Source organism: Somniosus microcephalus, chromosome 10, assembly GCF_052327205.1.
Source record: "Somniosus microcephalus isolate GS21.2 chromosome 10, FLI_Smic_1.0, whole genome shotgun sequence".
Classification (NCBI taxonomy): domain Eukaryota; kingdom Metazoa; phylum Chordata; class Chondrichthyes; order Squaliformes; family Somniosidae; genus Somniosus; species Somniosus microcephalus.
In genome coordinates, this window is record NC_140996.1 from 144,411,688 (window position 1) to 144,436,060 (window position 24,373).

The window sequence follows — 24,373 nt, forward strand, 5'->3', positions numbered from 1 at the left end:
CCGAAAAAAAATACAAACCTACCTGCTGGCTCCCAAGCTTCGGAGCCTTCGGGTCCTGGGCCTGCAGGCGTACGCCTGCTTAAAGGCCCATAGATCCCAAGGACACAGGCGGTTCAGAAGCGTCCCTGGGAACACGTGGGCCAGGTCTACCAATTAGAAAGGGGGATTCCTCATAAGCTTATGGCGATTCCATTTACAAACAGAATAAGCTTATAAGAAATCCCCAAATAAATAAATAATTAACACAATTCTAAAAAAAAAATTCCCATGTTCAAAATTAATTAAAAGTTCCTTTGATTAAGCATTTAAAATAAAAATTTAATTTTTTGAAAAATAATTTTAAACATTTAAATCCGGGACAAAATTTACAAAATCTAATTTTAAATGTTTTTGTATGTTTTAATCATTTTAAAAATTTTAATTTAACATTTATTTTAACCCTTACACTGGTAAAAGCAGGCCCTACTGTTTTTACCAGGCATAAGGGTTTCGTGGGCAGCAGTTGGGCAGATAGCCCAACTCTGCCCCAGTGAAAGTGTCTTTGGGACGCATGCAAACGATCTCTCAAAGCAAATCTTGACAAATCGCAAATTCCGGATTTTTGCGCATGCACAGAGCATGCAGAAACCCAGAACTTGCGGGGCCTTTCTGAGGGCTTACGTGCGTACGCCGTCATCAGCCCCGCAAAATCCGGGCCGACAGATTTGAGTAGCCCTGCCGATCCCCTTATAGTTTGAAACCTTTTGGCTTAATCAACAAAAGAAATTGCATACAGCCTAAATGCTTATTTGATAGCTTTATTGGACTATTCATTGTTTTTCTTTACCAGGTATAACTGTTGACAAATTTGGACTGTTATACTTTGTGGATGGAACCATGATTCGCCGGATTGACCAGAATGGAATCATCTCTTCTGTGATTGGTTCTAACGACCTAACATCAGCACGACCTCTTAGTTGTGATTCAGTGATGGATATTTCCCAGGTAATATGCTTGTCATACAGTGTAATCTTGCCAAGCAAATAACCTACTTACAGTTTCATTGTTTGTGGACAAATTGAAGATAAATGATGGGGGTTTGTATTAGCTGAAAGATAAGTGGCGGGAATTTCCAGGTTCTCCTTATCGTCCACCGTAACCTCGGCATAAACTCCAGAGAAATGGTGTAAATGACTGTTTCTGTCGGTTCTCTAGGGTTTATGTCAATCTTGCGCCAAAGTTACAGCAGACGATTGGCACAACACCTGTGCAAATTCTACCCGAAGCTGTCCAGTGGCTAGAAACTCCTCCATGCATCATGCATTAAGTCATTGTAGGTACATTGCTTTGAGCCTGGGATTAATGGAACAAATGGAGGACTGTCTAGCCACTGGTGATACTCTGAGATTGAGGTGGTGATTTTTTGATCAGTTAATTTTAAGTAAACTACTTGTAGGTCTTTAACCTGGTTTTAACCTGGCATGTGTTTAGGATAATAACTAATCACTTTTAAATGGAAGTAATGTTTGTGCACTTCCAAGTAATATAAGGATAAGTGATGTGATAGAAACCACTTTTGAGAGGAAATTAAAGCATCACAAATAGAAATGCTGGAACAATATTCACCGAAAAGAGATCCATATCAAGATTATAATTGTATGCTGTGTTTCATGTTTTGCATGTACTTATAACCTGCAAAGGAAATCAAATTATTTTATAAAATAACTTAATTTAAATGCACAGTATTTGAGGAAATTCAACACTAATATTCATCACAAGAACGGTAGCCGTGGTTAACTGTACTATTTTTAAATCATTGTCATATATCAGTGTTTCCTCTCTGAATGTACTCTGATCAAAGAATTATCATAGTCCAATCAATCTGGAGTAAGAGTTTGGTTAATTCACAAATATAGTTGTGTACTTCAGCACAGTCCAGTACTAGGTACTGACTGAATTATATTTCAGCAGAAAGGAAATGGGGTCCAGTTTACATGGTCTTGATAGAAACATAGAAACATAGAAGATAGGAGCAGGAGTAGGCCATTCGGCCCCTCGAGCCTGCTCCGCCATTCAATGTGATCATGGCTGATCATCCAAGTTCAGTACCCGGTCCCTGCTTTCTCCCCATACCCCTTGATCCCTTTAGCCTTAAGAAATATATCCAACTCCTTCTTGAATATATTTAATGTATTGGCCTCTACTGCCTTCTGTGGTAGAGAATTCCACAGGTTCACCACTCTCTGGGTGAAGAAATTCCTCCTCATTTCTGTCCTAAAAGACCTACCCCTTATCCTTAGACTGTGACCCCTGGTTCTGGACTCCCCGGCCATCGGGAACATCCTCCCTGCATCTAGTCTGTCCAGTCCTGCCAGAATTTTATAAGTTTCAATGAGATCCCCTCTCATTCTTCTAAACTCCAGCGAGTACAAGCCCAATCGACCCAATCTCTCCTCATACGTCATTCCTGCCATCCCAGGTATCAGCCTGGTGAATCTTCGCTAAACTCCTTCCATGGCAAGAATATCCTTCCTCAGATAAGGCGACCAAAGCTGCACACAATACTCAAGATGTAGTCTCACCAAGGCCCTGTACAACTGCAGCAAGACATCCTTGTTCCTGTACTCAAACCCTCTCGCTACGAAGGCCAACATACCATTTGCCTTCTTAACCGCCTGCTGCACCTGCATGCTTACCTTCAGCGACTGGTGCACAAGGACACCCAGGTCTCGTTGCAGTTCCCCTTCTCCCAATCTATTGCCATTCAGATAATAATCTGCCTTCCTGTTTTTGCCACCAAAGTGGATAACCTCACATTTATCCACGTTATATTGCATCTGCCATGCTTCTGCCCAATCACCCAACCTGTCCAAATCATCCTGTAGTTTCTCGGCATCATCCTCACAGCACACACGCCCACCCAGCTTTGTGTCGTCTGCAAATTTGGAGATATTACATCTAGTTCCCTTGTCCAGATCATTAATATATATTGTGAATAGCTGGGTCCAAGGACCGATCCCTGCGGTACCCCACCAGTCACTGCCTGCCACTCTGAAAAAGACCCGTTTATTCCAACTCTTTGCTTTCTATCTGCCAACCAGTTCTCTATCCAAGTCAATACCTTGCCCCCAATCCCATGTGCCTTAACTTTACACGCTAATCTCTTATGCGGGACCTTATCAAAAGCCTACTGAAAGTCCAAATACACCACATCCACTGGTTCTCCCTTATCTATTTTACTAGTTACATCCTCAAAAAATTCCAGTAGATTAGTCAAGCACGATTTACCTTTTGTAAATCCATGTTGACTTTGTCCGATCCTGTCACTGTTTTCCAAGTGCTCTGCTATTACATCTTTTATAATGGACTCCAGCATTTTCCCACTACCGATGTCAGGCTTACCGGTCTGTAATTCCCCGTTTTCTCTCTACCACCTTTTTTGAATAGTGGGGTGACATTAGCTACCCTCCAATCCATGGGTACTGTTCCAGATTCCATCGAATGTTGGACGATGATCAGTAATGCATCTATTATTTCTAGGGCCACTTCCTTAAGTACCCTAGGATGTAGATTATCAGGCCCTGGGGATTTATTGGCCTTCAATCCCATCAATTTCCCTAACACCATTTCCCAACAAATATTGATTTCTTTCAGTTCCTCCCTTTCATCAGACCCTATGTTCCCCAACATCTCTGGGAGGTTATTTGTGTCCTCCTTTGTGAAGACAGAACCAAAATATGTATGGATGACTGCTGAAGTATCCTAAATGGTGCACTTTCCTACATTTATTGATGTCAGGAGTGAATCCCTTAAAGTACTTCAGTAGACTTCATCATCAGCAAAGAAAGGTTTTTATCATCGACTCAGATCATTCTTAACTGACCAACAGCAAAATTCATCAAGCACTGGTTTTTGAAGCAAACCGCAGCACTGAAATGGTGTGTGAGTCTTAGGCCGCGATTTTGCCGGAGTTCAGAGGATAGGTTCAGAGGCAGGTCAGGTGTTAAATTCAAAATGATTGACGGCGGGTTGGGTACCCGCCTCCACGCCAGTTCCCAAAGTGTTGGGTCTGCGACTTCAGAACAGACCCGACACCAAGGCACTTAAGGTAGCTTGTTAACTCCTTGTTAACTGCTATTTTGCCAGGCTTTTTCTATTGTCACACATTTTCAACATGTTTCACGTCGTTTGGCAAACGCGCCAGCTGAGTGTGTCGGGTCTTCCAGCGAGGTGAATAGTTCACAGCTGCAACTGCAGCATAAATCCTAACCTCTCACATCAGTTCACTTTCAAATGCCAGAAGTTGCTGATTTCAGGATTTGGAAGAGACAATTGAGCTGTATTGAGGTTGTAAGTGTGTGTTGTGAACTCTATATACACTGTCACCTCCTTGGAATAAGCTCTCTCCCCATTGACTAACTGCTGATACCATCTCATCTTCAACTGCCAGATATAACAGCAGAATGGGAACCATTTATACTCTCTCATCCTGGTCCTCCGAATCGGAAGAGGATCAGCCGCGGCAGCAGCAGAACCAGGCACACCAACAGCACCAACAACAAGAGCGCCAACCTTCTCCTCAGCCACCTGATGCTGCACAGGTCAGAGCCCGTCAGCACTGGGCTGCCCCGCGCCGCTTTACAGGCAGAGGATGAGCTTCCTCAACATGACTGAGCAGCAGTGCCAAAGGAGTCAGAGACTTTCGCGACATCTGCACAATGCTGGACCAAGACCTGCAGCCCAGAGGAGAGGGTGGACACGCCTTACCAGGGGCTGCCAAAGTCACCACCGCATTCAACTTCTTTGTGTCAGGGTCCTTCCAGGGATCAGCAGCAGACATTAGCGGCATCTCCCAGTCAGCCGCCCACAGATGCATCACGCAGGTTACCGATGCCCTCTTTGCCAAATCCACCAATTACCTCCACTTTTCAACTGATGAAGCAAGTGTTACCGTGTGGGCGCTAGGCTTTGTCAATCTGGCTGGCTTCCCACGGGTGCAGGGTGCCATCAACTGCATCCATGTGACCATCAGGGCACCCCATCAAAACCCAGCAGTATTTGTGAACCCCAAGGGCTTCCACTCCCTTAACGTCCAGCTGGTGTGTAACCACAGGAAGAGCATTATAAGAACATAAGAAATAGGAGCAGAAGTAGGCCATTTGGTCCTTCGAGCCTGCTCCGCCATTCAGTGAGATCATGGCTGATCTTCTGCCTCAACTCCATTCACCGGCCCTATCGCCATATCCCCTGATGCCCTTACTAGTCAGAAATCTATCGACTTCTGTTTTGAATATACCCAATGACTGAGCCTCCACAGCCCTCTGGGGTAGAGAATTCCAAAGATTCACCACCCTCTGTGCGAAGAAATTTCTTCTCATCTCAGTCCTGAATGGCCCACCCTTTATCCTGAGGCTGTGACCCCTGGTTTTAGACTCCCCAGCCAAGGGAAACATTCTCCCAGCATCCATCCTATCAAGCCCTGTAATAATTTTATATGCTTCAATGAGATCCCCTCATTCTTCTGAATTCAAGAGAATACAGGCCTAGTTTACTCAATCTCTTCTCATACGACAGTCCCGCCATCCCAGGAATCAATCTCGTGAACCTTTGTTGCACTCCCTCTATGGCAAGTATATCCTTCCTTAGGTAAGGAGACCAAAATTGTGCACAGTACTCCAGGTATGGTCTCACCGAGGCCCTATATAATTGGAGTAAGACTTCTTTACTCCTGTACTCAAATCCTCTTGTAATGAAGGCCAGCATACTATTTGCTTTCCTAATGGCTTGCTGCACCTGCACATTCACTTTCAGTGACTCATGTACAAGGACCCTTTGAACATCTGCATTCCCCAATCTTTCACCATGTAGGAAATACTCTGCCTTTCTGTTTTTTTCTACCAAAGTGGATAACTTCACATTTATCCACATTATATTCATCTGTCATGTTCTCGCCCACTCATTGAGCCTGTCGAGATCTCGAGATCCCCTTGAAGCCTCTTCACATCCTCTTCACAACTGACACTGCCACCTAGCTTTGTATCATCAGCAAATTTGGAAATGTTACATTTAGTCCCCTGATCCAAATCATTGATATAGATTGTGAATAGCTGGGGCCCACGCACCGATCCTTGCGGTACCCCACTAGTCACAGCCTGCCATCCTGAAAAAGACCCGTTTATCCCTACTCTTTGTTTTCTGTCTGTTAACCAATTCTCAATCCATGCTAGTATATTACCCCCAATTCCATGTGCCCTAACTTTGTTCACCAACCTCTTGTGTGTGACCTTATCGAAGGCCTTCTGAAAATCCAAATACACCACATCTACTGGCTCCCCTTTGTCTATTCCACTAGTTACATCCACAAAGAACTCCAATAGGTTTGTTAAACAGGATTTCCCTTTCATAAATCCATGTTGACTCTGCCCAATCTTACTATTAGTTTCTATGTGCCCAGTTATTGCATCCTTTATAACAGATTCCAGCATTTTTCCAACTACTGATGTGAGGCTAACAGGTCGGTAGTTCCCCGTTTTCTCTCTCCCTCCTTTCTTAAATAGCGGGGTTACATTTGCTATCCTCTAATCTGCAGGAACTGTTCCAGAATCTATAGAATTTTGGAAGATGACAACCATTGTGTCCACTATCCCAATGGCCACCTCTTTCAAAACCCTAGGATGTAGGTCATCCGGTCCTTAGGATTTATCGACTTTTAGTCCCATTAATTTTGCTCGTACTGTTTTTTCACTAATAGTAATTTCTTTAAGTTCCTCATTCTCGCCACACCCTTGGTTTTCTCGTATTTCTGGGAGGTTTTTTGTGTCTTCCTCCATGAAGACAGAAACAAAGTATTTATTTAATTTCTCTGCCTTTACCTCATTCCCCATTATAAATTCTCCCGTCTCTGACTGTAAAGGACCTACATTTACCTTCGCCAGTCTTTTCCTTTTCACATACCTATAGAAGCTTTTACAATCCGTTTTTATATTTTTTGCTAGTTTGTGCTCATATTCCATTTTCCCTTTCTTTATCAATTTCTCGGTCCCCCTTTGCTGATTTCTAAAAAGATCGCAATCCTCAGGCTGACCGCTTTTCTGGCAACTTTATAAGCTTCCTCCTTTGACTTAATACTAGCTTTAATTTCTTTTGTTAGACATGGTTGGATCACTTTTCCTTTTGGGTTTTAATGCCCTAGAGGAATATATGTTTGTTGCAAATTATGCATTATTTCCTTGAATGTTAGCCATTGTATGTCCATCTTCATACCTTTTAGTGTAGTCTCCCAATCTACCATGGCCAACTTGTCCCTCATACCCTTGTAGTTTCCTCTGTTTAGATTGAAGACCTTAGTTTCAGATTGGACTACATCACTCTCAAACTTAATGTAAAATTCAATCATATTATGGTCACTTGTCCCTAAAGGCCCCTTTACCACAAGATTATTGATTAGCCCTTTCTCATTACACAGTACCAGATCCAGAATCATCTGTTCCCTGGTTGGTTCCTCCACATACTGATGCAGGAAACCATCTCGCATGCATTCCAAGAATTCCTCCTCCACACCATTAGTGGTAATTTGATTTGCCCAGTCAATATGTCGATTAAAGTCCCCCATGATTACCGTATTGCCCTTGTTACTTGCACTTCTAATTTCTTGATTGATATTGTGCCCCACTGTGTCTCAGCACTTCGCTCCTCCAAATGAACTTTCCAGCTGGCTCCTTGGAGATAAGGGCTATCCCCTGAAGACGTGGCTAATGACACTGATGAGGAGACCATCAAACGAATCTGAGGACCGCTACAATCAGAGCCACATTTCCACCAGAAGTGTCATAGAGCAAACAATCGGGTTGCTCAAAATGCACTTCAGATGCCTGGGCAGATCTGGTGGAGCCCTACCGTACGCACTAGCCAGGGTCTCGAGAATCATCGTAGTCTGCTGTGCCCTGCACAACATCACACTGCAGCGGGGATTAGTGCTGCCTGAGGAACAGGTCACAGAGCGCACAGCCGCTTCAGAGGAGGAGGAGGAAGAGCCAAATGAGGCTGCAGATGAGGCACACCTGGAGGAGGCAGCTGACCCAGTGCGACCAGCACGCGAGCACATTGCTGCCCATGAGGCAAGGGATGGCCTAATCCATGGCAGATTCGCCTAACTTTAGGCAGCACACATGCACATGAAGCTTGGCATGACCCCACTTCCACACCATAGAGCATCCCTACAATGAACTGTGCATTCCTAGCACTTTCATCACCATTGCTACAGATGAAAAGCACCCTCATCCCTCGCTGTGCCACTTGCAATTGTGAGCACACACAGGGCAACGCATTGAAACATTCACATGACATTACTTTAATGCAATAAAATAAAAGAACACAAACGTAACATTGATTTATATGAAAGCACTCAAGTGACTACCCTTGTGACTACTTATGTGTTAGCTTTCTCTTACGCATGCTTCTATGTGGTGCTCCCCCTGTGGCTTCAGCAGATGCAGAGACAACCTGCTCACTTCCCTGCTGCGCCTGCTTAGACGCCTTTGACGGTCGTCCTCTGGGTTTTGGAGCCTGTGAGGGCCCCGCCAAAGTCTGCTCCTCCTGTAGCTGTGCAGAGGCAGACTTGGCCATCTCTGTTGGGGGAGGTATCTGGGGCTCTGACCGAGGTGTTGGCAATGGGATGGCAGTGTGAGCGCTTGGAGAGGAGCCCCCACTTCCATGTCCCCTTCCACCACCATCCCTTTCATGGGCCACCTACACTTCTCTGCTAGCAAGTAGCTGGAAAGCACCTTGCTGCACATCAGTGGGGCTATGAGGACCCGTGTCTGTGCCGACATTCCTCATAACAAGGACGTCCTGATGGTCCTGTGGGAGAGTGAAGACATGATTTAGACATGATGTGCACCCAATTTCTATGAACATCAGATCCCATATGAGTCACTCATGAATGCCAAATCATTTGTTTGGAAAATAATTCTGTCACCAGGTTTTTCGACTGAGCCCGTCTCTCCATCCCCCACTTCAAGCTCCTCAGCACCTCCAACAATGTCCAGAGCTGCCTCCTCAGCATGGATGAGTTGCACCACGGATGGTGATCCTCCTCCTGTTCTCTCTCTCTCCCTTTTATTGTGGGCTCTCTTGTCCTGCAATAAGGGACAGAAGTGCAGTTTTAGTGAGAGTGATGGAATGAGTGTAAAGAATGGATAGGATAGATGTTTAGAGGGTGACTATGATGGAGTGAGGTGCCAATACCAAGTTCCCTCCTTGCGAGTTGTTAGTTGTTTTCATTGCATAACATTGAGAGTGAGTGTGAGAGGTGCATAGTAAGATGGGAATGTGATTGTGTACATAGGGAGAGAGGGATAGGTGATGGTACAAGGGATGTTGGGGTGAGTTAGTATGTGCAGGTGTAGGGCTGGCAATGCAGAGTGATGAGGATGTGAAGACAGGCACAGCAGAATGAAGGTAAGTGTGCTGTTATACTCACTTTTGCTGATCGCAGAAGATCATTGAAGCTCTTCCTACACTGGACCCAGGTGCGTGTACAGATAGACCTTGCACTGACCTCCTCAGCTATTTGCAGCCAGGCTGCCTTGGTGTGCTGAGGAGGCTTCCTCCTTCCATCAGAAGGGAACAGTACCTCCTTGCGTCCTCTTACTCCCTCCACAAGAACATGGAGGGAGTCATCGTCGAAATGGGGAGCACCCTTTGTTCTATGTGCTGTCATGTCTGCAACCACCAGCACTCAGGAGCAGCAAAATGGAAGTGAAAGCCAAAGAAGACATGGCCCCCATAAATACAGCAGCTTCGAACGCATCATCGCAGGAGATCAGCAGACCCGCACCCACTGATTGGACCGGGTAACGAGCACAGCAGGCTTAATAAGCCCAATCTACTCAAAATCGTTAGTGCAGAGTGGCTGGAACTGGGAGCGGGACCGGAACCCGCCAAACACCTAATTTGCTGCAAACCCGCCTCCGGGCAAAAAGTCCAGCCCATAATCTTTGTTCTCACTATTGATGAGAAAGGCCCAACATACCTTCATTATACAGATCAGTTTTTTGCGTTGACATTACATAGGGCCGCATTTTCCGACCCCCATGGGTGCATACGAGGTGCATACGCACCCGTGGGGCCTCGCAAGTGCCGGTTTCAGGCATGCGAAGCGCATGCGCTAAAACCCAGTACTTAAGATCTGGTCAATAATTCTTGACAGATCATCTGCCTGCCCGGGAAAAGTGCCTCTGCGGGTGGAGAGTTCCGCTTTCTGCACAACTTCCGCCTGCTGAAAACCTTTAAATATCTTACGCCTGGTAAAAGCATAAGGCGTGTTTTTGCATGAAAGTTTTAAAAAAAAAATTTAATTAAAAATTTTCAGTCATTTATAATTTAAACATACTTTTTAAAAAGGTAAGTTTATTTTTAGCCCCGTAAAAAACTTGAATTATTTTTTTCAAAAAATTAAATTTTTGTTTAAAATATTAAATTTAATGTAATTTTAACTAATTTTAAATACGTGATTTAAATTTTTTTTCATGTTTAACTGTTTTTAAATGTGATCCCCATTCATACTTTTGACAGATCTGTGCGGAGAGACCTGTCAAAAGTGTGAAGGGGGATTCCCTTCTTTCATTGGTTCCCCATGGCCCACGTGATCCATGGGGTGCTTGCGAACCGCATGCACCCCTGGGATACCTGGGTCTCTGCGCATTTCGTAGAGCAGAGGCCCAGGATTGCAAGTCTCAGGACCTACCGAGCCAGCAGGTAAGTGCGTAGATTTTTTCCGATCAGAGACATCCGCCCGCAGGAAGCCTCTGATCAGAAAATCAGGGCTATTGTGTTTAAGATTTCCTCATAGTTGTTCATGTTCTTTCATTCGTAAGGTTAGACCGGCACGTAAATTCCTTTTGAGCCTCGAGTTAAAAGCTTCAAAGCTTTTTGTTTGGGAACATTGAATTTTTCTCAGCTCGCCTCATAATGCAGTCAGTTCCATTTAACTGAATACCTGACAAGTGAATAGCTATGCTGAGTAAATAGAATATGAAAGCTTAGTCCATTTTTTATTTACAGCCCAAAATACTTCCTCCTGATTTCCTTCCAATTCTCCTCAATCAAACAGTTCGCTATTTTCTTTATGATTGTTGCAGTAACAAAACATTTGACTTTCAAACAAAATGCAGTAGATTAAAACTAAGTTGTTGCAGTTTGTTAATCCTTTACCAGTGCGTACCTCACATAGCAACTCGGATTGCCAACCTTCAAGGATTGTCTTGGAGCTTCTAGGAATTAAAGATTAATATCCTAGACGGTGCTGCAAGCAACCTGGGGAAAAAGTCATAGGGGCATTAAAAAAATGGTGTTTTTCATTTTCTTTGAACACTTTTGTTTATTAGTTTTAAAAATATCGGAGATGAGGAAAAAAAAGCTATTTGGCTTGGTGGGGCGATTGGAGGATGGGAGGTCATGTGATGAAACCTCTAGGAATATGCCCAACCAGAGTTGGCAATCCTAACTGTAGTTCAGATGCTCTAGGGGTTATTTTAACATAACTTGCCGGACGGGAAACCCACGGGATCGGGTGGAACACTGGTTTTACACCCTGCCCATTATTACTCGCCATTGATTTCATTGGAGAGTAATATCGGACGGGTTGCAAAACCAGCGTTTCCCCCGATGCCATCAGTTTGCCGCCAGACAGGCTAGGTTAAAGTTGCCCCATTGTTGATTTAATGTGCGTGTACTTTATTCTTTTTTAACGCAATGTGCCGTTCTGTAAACAAAATGCATAAACACATCAGAAATCTTCTCAGGCGATTCTAAAATAGGAATGAGACAACTTGACAATGAAGTGGGGCGTGATTTTGATGTGTCGCAATACATCCGGTGGACGGAGAGATCGGGCTACCAGCAGGAGGCCCAAACTATTTAGATGGTTGGGCCTCATTTAAATTTGACAGGTCAGCTTCCTGCTCGCTTGCAGCACTGATGGGCAGCTCGCCAATCAGCGGGGTGGGGAAATCCGGAGGCCCATCATCAGAGCCAAGCAGACAGTTCTGACGTAAATAGGCGGGCCAGACCATTCGGGGGAGGGGCTGGTGGAAGGTGAGTTAAGTGGGTGAGAACAGTTTTGTGACAGTGCAAGAAGAGCTATTATGCTCATCCTGTCCTCTAAAAATGCTCCAAAAAGCACATAGCAAGTGTTTTTTTTGAGCGGCCTCCAGCAATCCCTTTAAGGAAGCGTTGCAGTGTTTGGATTTGTGTAGCACAGGTGCTGCGCATTGACCCATCAAAATTGTATTGGGGTCCTATGTAAATCACAGGGCTCCGAATTGCATATAGTAATGAGGCTCATGCCTGCTTCCAGCAGGAGTGTTGGCCGCCTATTGCAAGATCCTGACCAAATTGGGAACGGACAGCAAGATGGCAGAAAGTTTTCTCTGAAGATGTGGTCTCACTACTATCTTGCTCTTGCTGAAAAACAGGGCATTGGAGAGACCAAAATCCCCCCTTTGGACTTTGTGCCAAGCTTATTGTACCACTTTTATGCCATTGTAATAGTGGTTACCTAAAAAATGATGTAAAATTTTAAAAGTAAATTTTATTAATCAATCATTGCAGTATTTTTAAAATTTAATTTCCTCATCTCCTGAGGTCACTGATTCTTGCTGGGGTACCATGCCACAGGTGAGAGCCGTCTTCTTCTCCTGTACATTGCCAAATTCTTCATGAGGTACCTAGACAGTAAATGTTGGCATGGTAATTTTCACAGCCAAGCCTAATTCTGACCTTAATTTATATCAACATATAATCACATTTCCCAGTAGGAGTCATTTAATAGCAGGCAAGAGTTGGTATCCTGACTGATCTCCTACCCTCTTCTTCCTCCCTAGTCTGGGGGCAATGAGACCAATTGTAGCACCCCTGGTGCCTTGAGATGGTTCCATGTTTGGCAATGTACTTTCCAACTGAGCTATTATGGGAGTTTATTACAGTAGTTTTAACAAAATATTATACACCAGGATCTAATTTTAAAGCCCTCTTCAAATTTAATGTTTCTGACAAATTAAGGACATTCCACTTGTTCCTCACTTTAGTGCAATTAACTGCGCTATACTTAACAATGAAAGACACAAGGTTATCACAATGGCAATGAAAGGGTAAATACAGGTACAATGGAAATGCAGCTTTTGTTAGTTATATCTTGGTAGCACACTGAAAACAGTCAATTTTGGCTGTCTGCCATGTTAACTGGGGCAAATTCTTTTATCATTTGGAAGAATAAAAAGCCTTTCAGTTATCTCTCAACGGTATTGTGAAACCACAGGCCATGAAATTTTAAAAAGGCAGCTTTGATAGGAAATGGGTTTTAAATATTGAAAATTCACTAGTTATTTAAAAAGAAATTTGCTTCCTGATGCTAATGCAAATGTTACAGAAATTATGCATATTGCATCATGATGTATTTACCTCATTTATTATGGTGTTATTTCCCAATTGTCAGGAAAGTAATATAGTGGAGCTTATTTCACATCATCTCTATACAAATCCCATTCTTGTGCAGATAAAATCTTTTATTAAATATATATCCTAGTGAGATTTTTAATTATTTCTCTCTCAGAATTTCTCTTTCTCATTGAAGACTTTTCTTAAACAAATTTAAGGTGCTGGTGCCCAAGCCTGACTGAACTGTAAGATGTCAGACCAAATGAAGCTAAAATTCTGAAACATTAAACATGTGTTGACTGAAGTATTGCCTTAATATGTAAACTGCTTCGGGGGCTGTATCAGCCATGTGAAATGTTGGCTCAAATAATAGAAATTGTCCTGCTGCCACTAGCTGTAGACTGCCAAAAGTGGAAATATTTCAAGCTGTATCAGTGAATTCTACTCTTTAGCAATGTAAAAGAATGGAGAACTTCAGCCTCCCCTATGCATATATTGTAGATTTTCACTGAGATGTTACCAAGATTATTAAGGATTACTATTATTATTAACGCTGCTAAGTATCCCTGAAGACAAAATGCTGCATCTTACGGAAATCTGAAATATAAACAGAAAATGCTGGAAATACTCAGCCAGTCAGACAGCATCTGACCTGCTGAGTATTTCCAGCATTTCCTGTTTATATTTAAGTATTCCTGATGTTGGCTGGTATGGACCAGCATTGATGGCAACTTTGGCACCGTAGCACTTTTGAGAAAGGGAGAAATCCAAGATTTACATTGGGGACGAAATTAAATTGTCTTTTCCTTTTTATAGAATCATGTCTTCATGGAAAAATCTTCAGGTGTCATTTTGTGTTGGGGTGGGGAGGGAGAGAGAAGAGCCTCATTGCATTTTTGATGATGTCATGCATAAATGATACAATGATTTTCCAGTTTAACTTGCATAATTAGGTCTTGTGTTTGTTTAAAAAAAGGCTTACTGAATACTTTCATCATTAAGTCATTGCTTCAAAGTGCAAGCATTCATAGGACCTTCCTTACAAAGATTTGATTAATCATACATCTCTAGTAGGAGAGAGAATGACAAATTTCAGCACCATCATCTATATTACTGTCCTATTTCTCAGAATTAAGTCAGATATTAATAACAGCTATTGATTTTGTAACACTCTGCCCTCAGGTACGTCTGGAATGGCCCACTGATCTGGCAGTGAATCCCATGGATAATTCCCTTTATGTGCTGGACAATAATGTGGTACTTCAGATTTCAGAAAATCACCAAGTTCGTATTGTGGCTGGGCGCCCAATGCACTGCCAAGTGCCTGGAATTGATCATTTCCTGCTTAGCAAGGTGGCGGTGCACTCAACCCTGGAGTCGGCCAGTGCCATTTCCATTTCCCATAATGGAATCTTATATATAGCAGAAACAGATGAGAAGAAAATTAATCGTGTGCGCCAAGTCACAACAAATGGCGAAATATCCCTAGTCGCTGGAGCACCAACTGGTTGTGACTGCAAAAACGATGCCAACTGTGAATGTTACTCAGGTGATGATGGATATGCAAAGGATGCCAAACTAAATGCCCCCTCATCCTTGGCAATATGTCCTGAGGGAGAACTGTACATAGCAGATCTTGGGAACATCCGTATTCGATTTGTTTGGAAAAACAGGCCATTCCTCAATTCTCAGAATCTCTATGAAGTTGCTTCAACCATTGATCAAGAACTGTATTTATTTACCCTCAATGGTAGCCATCTGTATACCCAGAGCCTTATCACCGGAGACTACCTTTATAATGTCACCTACACTGGGAATGGAGACATCAGCACAATCAAAGACAATAATGGGAACTTACTAAATATTCGACGGGATGCCACTGGAATGCCACTCTGGCTTGTAGTGCCAGATGGCCAGGTTTACTGGCTGACTATTGGTACAAACAGTGCTTTGAAGAGTGTGTCTACCCAGGGACATGAACTGGCTATGATGACGTATCATGGCAGTACTGGTCTCATGGCAACTAAAAGTAATGAAAATGGATGGACCACCTTTTATGAGTAAATATATATATTTTATTTATATTAAATAGATATGTGTTGGTGGGTATTTTCAGTATATTCTAATCTTGTTCAATCTATATAACATCAGAAAGTGGCAAAGGAGTCTATTTATAATTTCATTTCCCTTTATTGAGATTCTTCACTCTAATCAGCACACACAGGTGGGAGCCATTTCTCTGATTTCCTAACAGCAAGCAACTCCACTGGAAGTCTCACAGATTGTCATCCAGCCCAGTCTTGATGTTGCTCAGGAGACAAATGAGCCAGGGAAAGTCAGTACCAGCACACTATATGGTAGTATTAAGCTGGCACTGAGATTTTCAGACATCATCTCGTTGACATTTGAGGCTGACTTCGATGCTGATATGCAGAGTTTCTGCAGATCCTCTTACCTGTGCCTGTGATCATTGATGACTTAAACAACATTTACACAGCTGTCTGTGGAGACCCGATATGACTAGTTTTTGATGGTAACCAGACTTTGGGCGCGAAATTCGGTAGCGCCCCGTGGACACTAACTTTTAACTTTTTGAAAAGTTAGCGCCCGGTGAAATCCATTGAAAAATGCTGCAAAATTGGCCATTTTTGCCCCAGGAATGAAGCGGGGCAGCAAATGAGGCACTAATGGTCTGAGTGGAGCGCTGCAGGGGGGCGCTATACCGCAGGGGGGGGCTATACCGCAGGGGGGGGGCTATATTGCAGGGGGCGCTATACTGCAGGGGGGCTATTGCCAGAGTGCTACCCAATGTCAGCTGACTTGCGTTCAGCAATCAACCTTCAAGCCTTGACTCGAGCTTATTCCAGCTCTTAAAGGGGAGGTTATTTCAAGCTGCAGCTTACTCATTATCAGCATTGCTGCTCTTGAGTGCGATCTCTCAGCTACTGAGACAGCTTTGTGCCATGGCTGCTGCAAGGGAGAGGGGGAGGGCTACTCGATTCAGCGATGTGGAATTGGATATGTTCAGCAGCTTGTCTGACCATGTCTCAGCAGAGTTATGGTCGACAAAAAAGTTTGCCCAAGATGGCGTCTTTAAATAGCGTGCGCGGAGCCTACTCTCGACTGCAACTCGACAGCTGATGCTGTCGTTGTTGTTGAGTCTGTGTCTCCCAGTTATGCGTATGATCAATCACTGGACACAGACAACAAGAATAACTTTTAACAGGTCTTTACTATTCGGAGGTCAGGGCTGAACTGCCCAGCAAATCCCTACACAACACTTATATACCGGTGTGGTCACCACCGGTATTACAGTATACAGCAGCCAAGAGAAAGTAGTACATCTCTTAAGGTAGTTCTCTTAAGGTGGAACAGGTTACATACACCACAATCCTCCCTTTTTAGCTTAACAGTTATATCCCCATTTAACATAACATAATAACATATATATATATATATAACTTCATGCAAAACAGTTCAAAGATTCAGTCTCTGAGGAGGCCTCCTGATTCGAGTTGGATAACGCCTTTCAGGGGTCTCTGATTCTCGTTGCTGCGGTGACTCATCTAGTTGGTCTCTTATGGATTGGACATCATCATCAGGTACATTCACTTCTGAGGTAGATGCTTCAGGTTCACTAACTTCTTCCACGGTTGTCTCTGCCGTAACCATGGGTTCGACCCTTGTTCTCGATTCTACAAGTTGGTCGGCATGACGCCGTATTACATTTTCACCAATATCTACCGTGTACATCAGGGGTCCTTGTCTGGCCCGAATTGTTCCAGATTGCCATTTCTCGTTTTTATAGTCCCTGGCTAACACTGGTTGTCCTATTTCGAAACTCTGAGTGGTCTTGTTAGTTATATGCTGGAACTGTTTGTTTTCAACTTCCCTCCGCACATTTGGTTTTAACAAGTCCAACCTGGACCGCAACCTCCTGTTATAGAACATCATGGCAGGACTTTGGTTTGTCACTGCATGAGTGGCGTTTCGATATGCCAGTAGGAATTTGTCCACCTTGTGTTGTAGTGGAATCTGATCTTCGCTCGTGGCCTTTACTGCTTTTTTGAACGTTTGTACAAATCTCTCGGCCAACCCGTTTGTAGCCGGATGATATGGGGCAGAGGTATACTGTTTCACCCCATTCTTCTTCATGAATTTCTGGAATTCTTCTGACACGAACTGCGGTCCGTTGTCTGAACATATTTGTTCTGGCAATCCATTTCTTGCAAATATCGTTCTTAGCACCGCGATCGTCTTTTCCGAAGTAGTGGTAGTCATCTTAATCACTTCTGGCCATTTAGAATGTGCGTCCACCGCAATTAAAAACATGGAGTCCATGAATGGACCAGCAAAGTCAATATGTACATGTTGCCATGGGGTTGAAGGCCATTCCCATGGATGCAGCGGTGCAATCGGAGGTGCATTTTGCACTTTTTGGCACCCTGAGCAGCTTTTCGTCAGATCCTCTATCTGTTGGTCAATACCCGGCCACCACACATAAGCCCTAGCAAGGCTTTTCATCTTGACTCCCCCCAGATGATCTTCATGCAGTTCCTTTAGAACTCTCTCTTAACTTAGGAGGAATAATCACCCTTGTTCCATACATCAATGTTCCTTGACAGACGGACAGCTGTTCTTGTCTTGCTGAGAATGCCGGTAACAGTGGATCACCATGTGCTGGCCATCCCTTCACTGTCACTTCGTAGACCCGGGACAGTGTCGGGTCGTTCCTGGTTTTTCTTTCAATACTTGCATTGGTGACTGGTAAACATTCGATGATGGTCGAGTGAAATAACTCAACAGGGTCAACCGTCGGTGCCTCCTCCTCTGTAGGTAGTGGCAGGCGCGACAGCCCATCAGCATTACCATGCTGCTTTGTACCTTTGAATTCAATCTGATATTGATGTGCCCCTAGGAAAAGGGACCATCTCTGGAGTCTCTGTGCTGTCATCACCGAAACACCCTTCTTAGGGTTAAAAATGGATACCAACGGCTGGTGGTCTGTCAGAAGCGTAAACTTTTGGCCCTGCAGGTAATGATTAAACTTCTTTACTCCCCACACAAGGCTGAGAGCCTCCCTATCTATCTGAGCATAGTTGCGCTCAGCGGAGGTCAATGATCTGGATGCGAACGCGACTGGCCTCTCCAGGCCATTTGGCAACTTGTTTGAGAGTACTGCCCCAATACCATATGGAGAAGCATCACAAGCCAAATGAATAGGCAGCGTTGGGTTGAAGTGAGCCAACACTTCCTCTGAGGTGATCAATGCCTTGCTTTTGCGAAAGGCCCTCTTACAGTCCTCGCTCCACTTCCATGGTACTCCCTTCTGCAAAAGAGCGTTCAGCGGGTGCAGCACCGTGGATAAATTTGGCAGAAACTTATGGTAATAGTTAATCAACCCTAGGAACGAACTCAACTGGGATACATTATCCGGAGCGGGAGCCTTCACAACAGCTTCGATCTTGTCAGGAGACTTATGAAGCCCCTCCTGGTCAATGACATGACCACAGTACGAGATCCGCTTCTGAAAGAACTCACATTTCTGGCGATTAACTCGAAGTCCATATTCTTTCAATCTGGTGAGCACCAGTTCCAAATTTGCAAGGTATTCCTCGTCATCATTTCCTGTAATCAGAATATCGTCCAGGTAACATTGTGTGCCTGGAATTCCCTGTAATACCTGCTCCATGGCCCTCTGCCAAATTGCTGGAGCCGATGCCACTCCAAAAACCAGTCTATTATACCGGTACAAGCCTCTATGCGTGTTGATCGTGAGATACTGGCATGACTCTTCCTCAACTTCCATCTGTAAGTACGCCTGCGCCAGGTCTATCTTGGTGAAGTGTTTCCCGCCAGACAACGAAGCGAAGATATCCTCAATCCACGGAAGCGGATACTGCACCGTGTGAAGCACCGGATTAACAGTGATCTTGAAATCTCCACAGATGCGAACCTTCCCCGGTTCCCCCGGCTTGTTGCTCGATGAACGCTTCATGACGGGAACAATGGGCGTGGCCCACTCACTCCAGTCTACCTTAGACAGTACTCCTGAATGTTCTAGCCCTTCCAGCTCAGCTTCTACAGCAGGCCGTATCGCATAAGGTACCGGTCTGGCTTTGAAAAATTTCAGGTTTGCATGTTCTTCAACCTTGATATTTGCCGTAATTCCTCTCAGTGTTCCCAGTCCCTGTTGGAACACCTCTTTAGCATCGTCCAATATTCTGGACAATCGTTTAGGTTTGACATCTTTTTTACCGGAATCTACCGTTAGTGCTTTTAAGGAATGCCAGTCCATATTTATTTTCCTAATCCACTCCCGTCCCAGTAGTGGTGGACCTCCCTCAGGTAGCACATATAAGTCCATTCCTCGGCTTTCTTTGCCCTTGTGGACCACCTTTACCTCTATCTTCCCGATGGGGTATACTCTTTGCCCCGTGTATGTTTTCAATACAATCTCCGTATCCCGTAGGGGAATATGTGGGAATAACCTTTTGTAATCTTGCTTATTCATGACCGTCAATGCCGATCCAGTGTCCAATTCCATCTTCACTTGGACTCCTGCTATCTGAAGTGTGACCCAAATTGTTTGGAGGTCTGCTTCCTTACCAAAATTGTGTACTCTTAGACTACCCAGTTCATTACTGCTGGAGTCTGAATCTGACTTCTGTTCGTTCGAACTGTTCTCTGTCACCTTGTGTACCTTTCTGTACTTTTCCTGCGGTGACTTTTTGTTGCTGGTCTTCTTTCCTGACCGGCATACTTTAGCTATGTGACCAAGCCTGCCACATTTTCTGCATTCCTGATTTTTGAACCAGCACTGGTTCTGATCGTGCGTTGTCTTTCCACAATGATAACATTTTACTGTACCCAAGACCATTTGATTGGTGCTGAGTTCCGGTGACCGTAGCTGCATTTCCGCCGTGCCTCTCGCTGCGGCTTCGTGCGATGCTACAATAGTGACAGCTTTATCAAGCGTAAGATCATTCTCCTCAAGCAGTCGCTTTTGTGTTCCTTCTTTTAACAATCCACACACAAATTTATCTCTCAGCGCATCTGCTAGTCCTGTTCCAAACTGACAGTACTTTGATAGCTTACGCAGTTCAATTAAAAATTCAGCGTTGCTTTCGTCTTTCAGCTGCGTTCTTCTGTAAAATTTAAATCGTTCCACTATCATTAGCGGCATGGGGTTTAAATGATTTTTCAGGACAGTAACAATTTTCGCGAAAGTCTGATCCGCCGGTTTATCTGGTGATAGAAGGTGCTTCAATAGCCCGTATGTCTTCGCACCCATTGAGCTTAATAAGGTTAGTGCTTTCTCATCATCTGGTACCTTATTTGCTTTACAATAAACTTCCATGCGTTCTACATACGTGGTCCAATCTTCGATATCGCTATCAAAGGTATTAATGTTCCCATGTTTAGGCATCCTTGCAAGTTTAAAAAAAAAATTTTTTTTTTTCAAAATGGCGGCTTCCCGCGCTTGTCTTCTTCCCCCGCCTACTAAAATGGCGGCTTCCCGCGCTTGGCGGTCTTTCCCACGCTCGTCTTCTTCCCCCGCCGACTACAATGGCGGATTCCCGCGTTTGCCTTCTTCCCCCGCTGGCTGCAATGGCGATTGCCTTGCTGCTGCCGTTCTCGCCTCCCCAGCGGTTCTCAATTCCCCGACGCTGCTTTGCCTCGCAGCCCCGCTTGCAGCCCGGTCCTTTACACCGGCTGCATTTGAGTTCTCCGTGGCTCTCGTGCCTTAAGCTGCCCCAGTCGCTGCGCCTCTCAGCCTCGATTGCAGCCCGGCCCTTTTTACCGGCCGTGGTCGAGTTCTCCGCCCTTATTCCTCCGTTTTCCCTCCCCTACTCCACAGCAACGCGGCCGACTTTCTGCTCGTGTCGCTGATCGGCTACCCACCACCGTGGTAGAAGGGATGATCACTGCCTGTCGCTGATGGAGGGCTTCATGGTCAGAATTTTTTTTTCTTTTTAACCCGGGTTCTCGATGCCTCCCGTGCGACGGTGCTCAGCAGGATGATGAGGGCGGATGCCTCTTCTCGACGCCCGTTCTGAGGACGAAGCTGCCTTGGATGTAAAACTGCCGCAGGGTAAGATCGGACTCGTCGCCACTGTTGAGTCTGTGTGTCCCAGTTATGCGTATGATCAATCACTGGACACAGACAACAAGAATAACTTTTAACAGGTCTTTACTATTCGGAGGTCAGGGCTGAACTGCCCAGCAAATCACTACACAACACTTATATACCGGTGTGGCCACCACCGGTATTACAGTATACAGCAGCCAAGAGAAAGTAGTACATCTCTTAAGGTAGTTCTCTTAAGGTGGAACAGGTTACATACACCACAGTTGTTGGCGCCAGGCGGTAGGTGAGGGGGCGCAGCCGAATATTTCATCCGGGGTGCTAACAGTGCGCTGTGCATGGCGATGACGTCATCATCAGCAGGCGCGGCCGAGCGGGGCGGTACCTACAGGAGTGGGGTGCTAACTCTTAGAGTCTCTGCAAAAAACGAGTCCAATTTAGTGCTGGGCGCTTAAATCACCGCGCCCAAGCAAAAAACAATTTGTGCCCCATAGAGGCGCAAATGGCAAGCACAAAGCAGCTGAATTTCGCGCCCATAAATTCTTAACTTTTCTTCTTGAAGTAAAACAGTTCATAAATTTCAATCTGAATTTTCAGTGGGGATTTCCTTTATACAGTTCCAACCACGTCAACTGGTGCAAAGAATGGCCTCTGTTATAAAAGTATTTTAAATAAACTTTTCAAACTATGAAACTGTTGGGCCTGTTTGAAGGTCTTGCAGAATCAAGAAATATAGTTTTCATTAAGCGATATTACAGCTGAGAAAGCAGCTAGTTTATAATGTCAAAGCTGGTAAAGATGACTGATCAAGCACACTTTGATTTTTATCAAATGATTAATGAGTTAATATTGGTTCCATAAAATTACAATATGAAATGTTATCAGAAAGCAGCTGGTCCAACGCCACTCAGAAACTCCTGACCTTTGAAGGTGGAGAAGGAATAAAATAAAGAGAGAGAGGTTTAAGTGGTGATGAAATGTTTTCTGAGTAAACTGCAAAATGTTTGAGTTTGTTGTTTAGATGATATTGTCAACGAAGGGTTAAAAAAACAGTATATTTACTAAATAATGAATTGCAGCACCTAACTTCTCATTATTTACCAATGACTGCAACTTCTTGCTTCTTTTCACCTAATTATCTTCAGAAGTCATGCTATCACACTGGGGCGACCTCCTTTGCTCAACAGTGACCCTTGATTTACGCTGCTGTGCTTCATTTATTTTATGCAGTTCAATTGAGGTTAATGTTTAATTCAGTGTGGTCCTAATCGAAGTCTGTAAATGGATAAAGCGTTGTTTCATTGGCAAAGTCTTTCACTGTGGGATGAAATTACATAACACATTGATTAAACAAGATTAATGAGTAGTACGAGAATACAGTTTCAGGTTTTATGTTAATCAGGAATGCAAAAATTCATTTCAAAAAGGATAAAACAGTGCACTGTTATCCCAATCCACAAATTCAACACAGTTGCAGGAGGCAGTATCTCTGCTTCAGTAAAATTTTTCTAATATGTTTCCTTTTGTGTAGTTTTTTTAACTGTAAAAGCTGTTAGGACAGCTATATATTTTAATACAATGGGGCACAAGGTTGACAAATTTAGCAGTGGGATGGCCTGTGCTCAATCTGTGCGTGTCCGGGTCACTGCTAAATTCGCCTGGCCCATTGTTTAGTCGTTCCAGCAGCCGCCTAAAACATGCTTTCAGTCCCTTGCACATGTTGATTAGGGACTTAATATCTGTTGAAGGTCCCTTCTGGAAAATGTGTGCATCATGAGCAGAACATGTGGCGGGACTGACCTGCTCAGAATTCTTCAGAAAATGATCCAGACAAATTTCTACCCTAATATCTTTAGCGCATCAGTGGGTATGTTTGCGTACTTAATAATGTCTCATAAGAGGCTTTACCAGACAACTCTGTTTCCTGAAATTTAAATTTTAATAATTTTAATTTAAATAACTCACCAAAATAAGGATAAAATGCAAAATGTAAGAAAGCAAAAGCCTTTCTGCAATACCTGAGTTTTATCAATGGTCGTGGATTGAAATTAGCAAAAATATACGTAATTCACTTGAGCTGATTTTTTTTTGCTGAAATCTGTCAACATACAGATATATACTTCTGATTACAAATCATTTTGAAATGAAAGCATGTTCAAAATATCAAAATAGCAATGGATGTCATCGAAACTGGTTTGCTGGATCGTATTTGTTTTTTCAGCGAGCTTTGGACTCCCTGGTTTCAATATTATGCTCCCAGATAGTCATCATAGACCCTCCCCTCAGAAACAGACAGTCATCATTGGTGAAGCATTTGGTTAATTCAGTGGGTGTGTCCCAAATGCTTCTTTTGAAAATCCTACACTGTTTGGTGACTTTAATTAATTAATTATTTGTGTGATTTATTGATTTTGAGTTTCTCACGTGTAAATTATCCTCCCATGGGGTATCTGATTGCAGCCTTAGAATAAATTCATCCTATTTCCATGGTTCTTGTGATGCTGAACAAAAGAGTTCCAACAGAACTGTCCAGTAAAAACTGGAAATTGTGTTGGAGAAATTGTAAATTGTTTAAGATTGTTGGTTGCAGTATAAAAGCTAAAATATTTTCAGTCATAGAAAATGTACAAAATATAAACACAATTGCTTTCCACCTAGGTATGATAGTTATGGCCGCCTGATCAATGCAACTTTTCCCACTGGCCACATCAACAGTTTCCATGGTGATATTGACAACTCAGTTCGAGTACATGTTGAGACATCTAATAAGGATGATGTTACTATAACAACCAATCTGTCAGCAGCAGGTGCATTCTACACCCTAGTCCAAGGTAAGTTCATTGGTTATTATTAGCACTGTTAGCTATT

The 24,373-nt window shown here is 43.7% G+C and overlaps 1 protein-coding gene across 3 annotated transcripts in view; it reads left to right on the forward strand.

The window, feature by feature from the left end:
- Window positions 1-24,373, forward strand: part of tenm4 (teneurin transmembrane protein 4) — a 934,100-nt gene that overhangs the window by 840,080 nt on the left and 69,647 nt on the right. For all 3 annotated transcript variants that reach the window (XM_085998898.1, XM_085998899.1, XM_085998901.1), the window contains 3 exons: window positions 830-984; window positions 14,599-15,476; window positions 24,164-24,336. In XM_085998898.1, coding sequence (XP_085855024.1) covers window positions 830-984; window positions 14,599-15,476; window positions 24,164-24,336 — 1,206 coding nt within the window. The remainder of the gene's footprint in view (window positions 1-829; window positions 985-14,598; window positions 15,477-24,163; window positions 24,337-24,373) is intronic.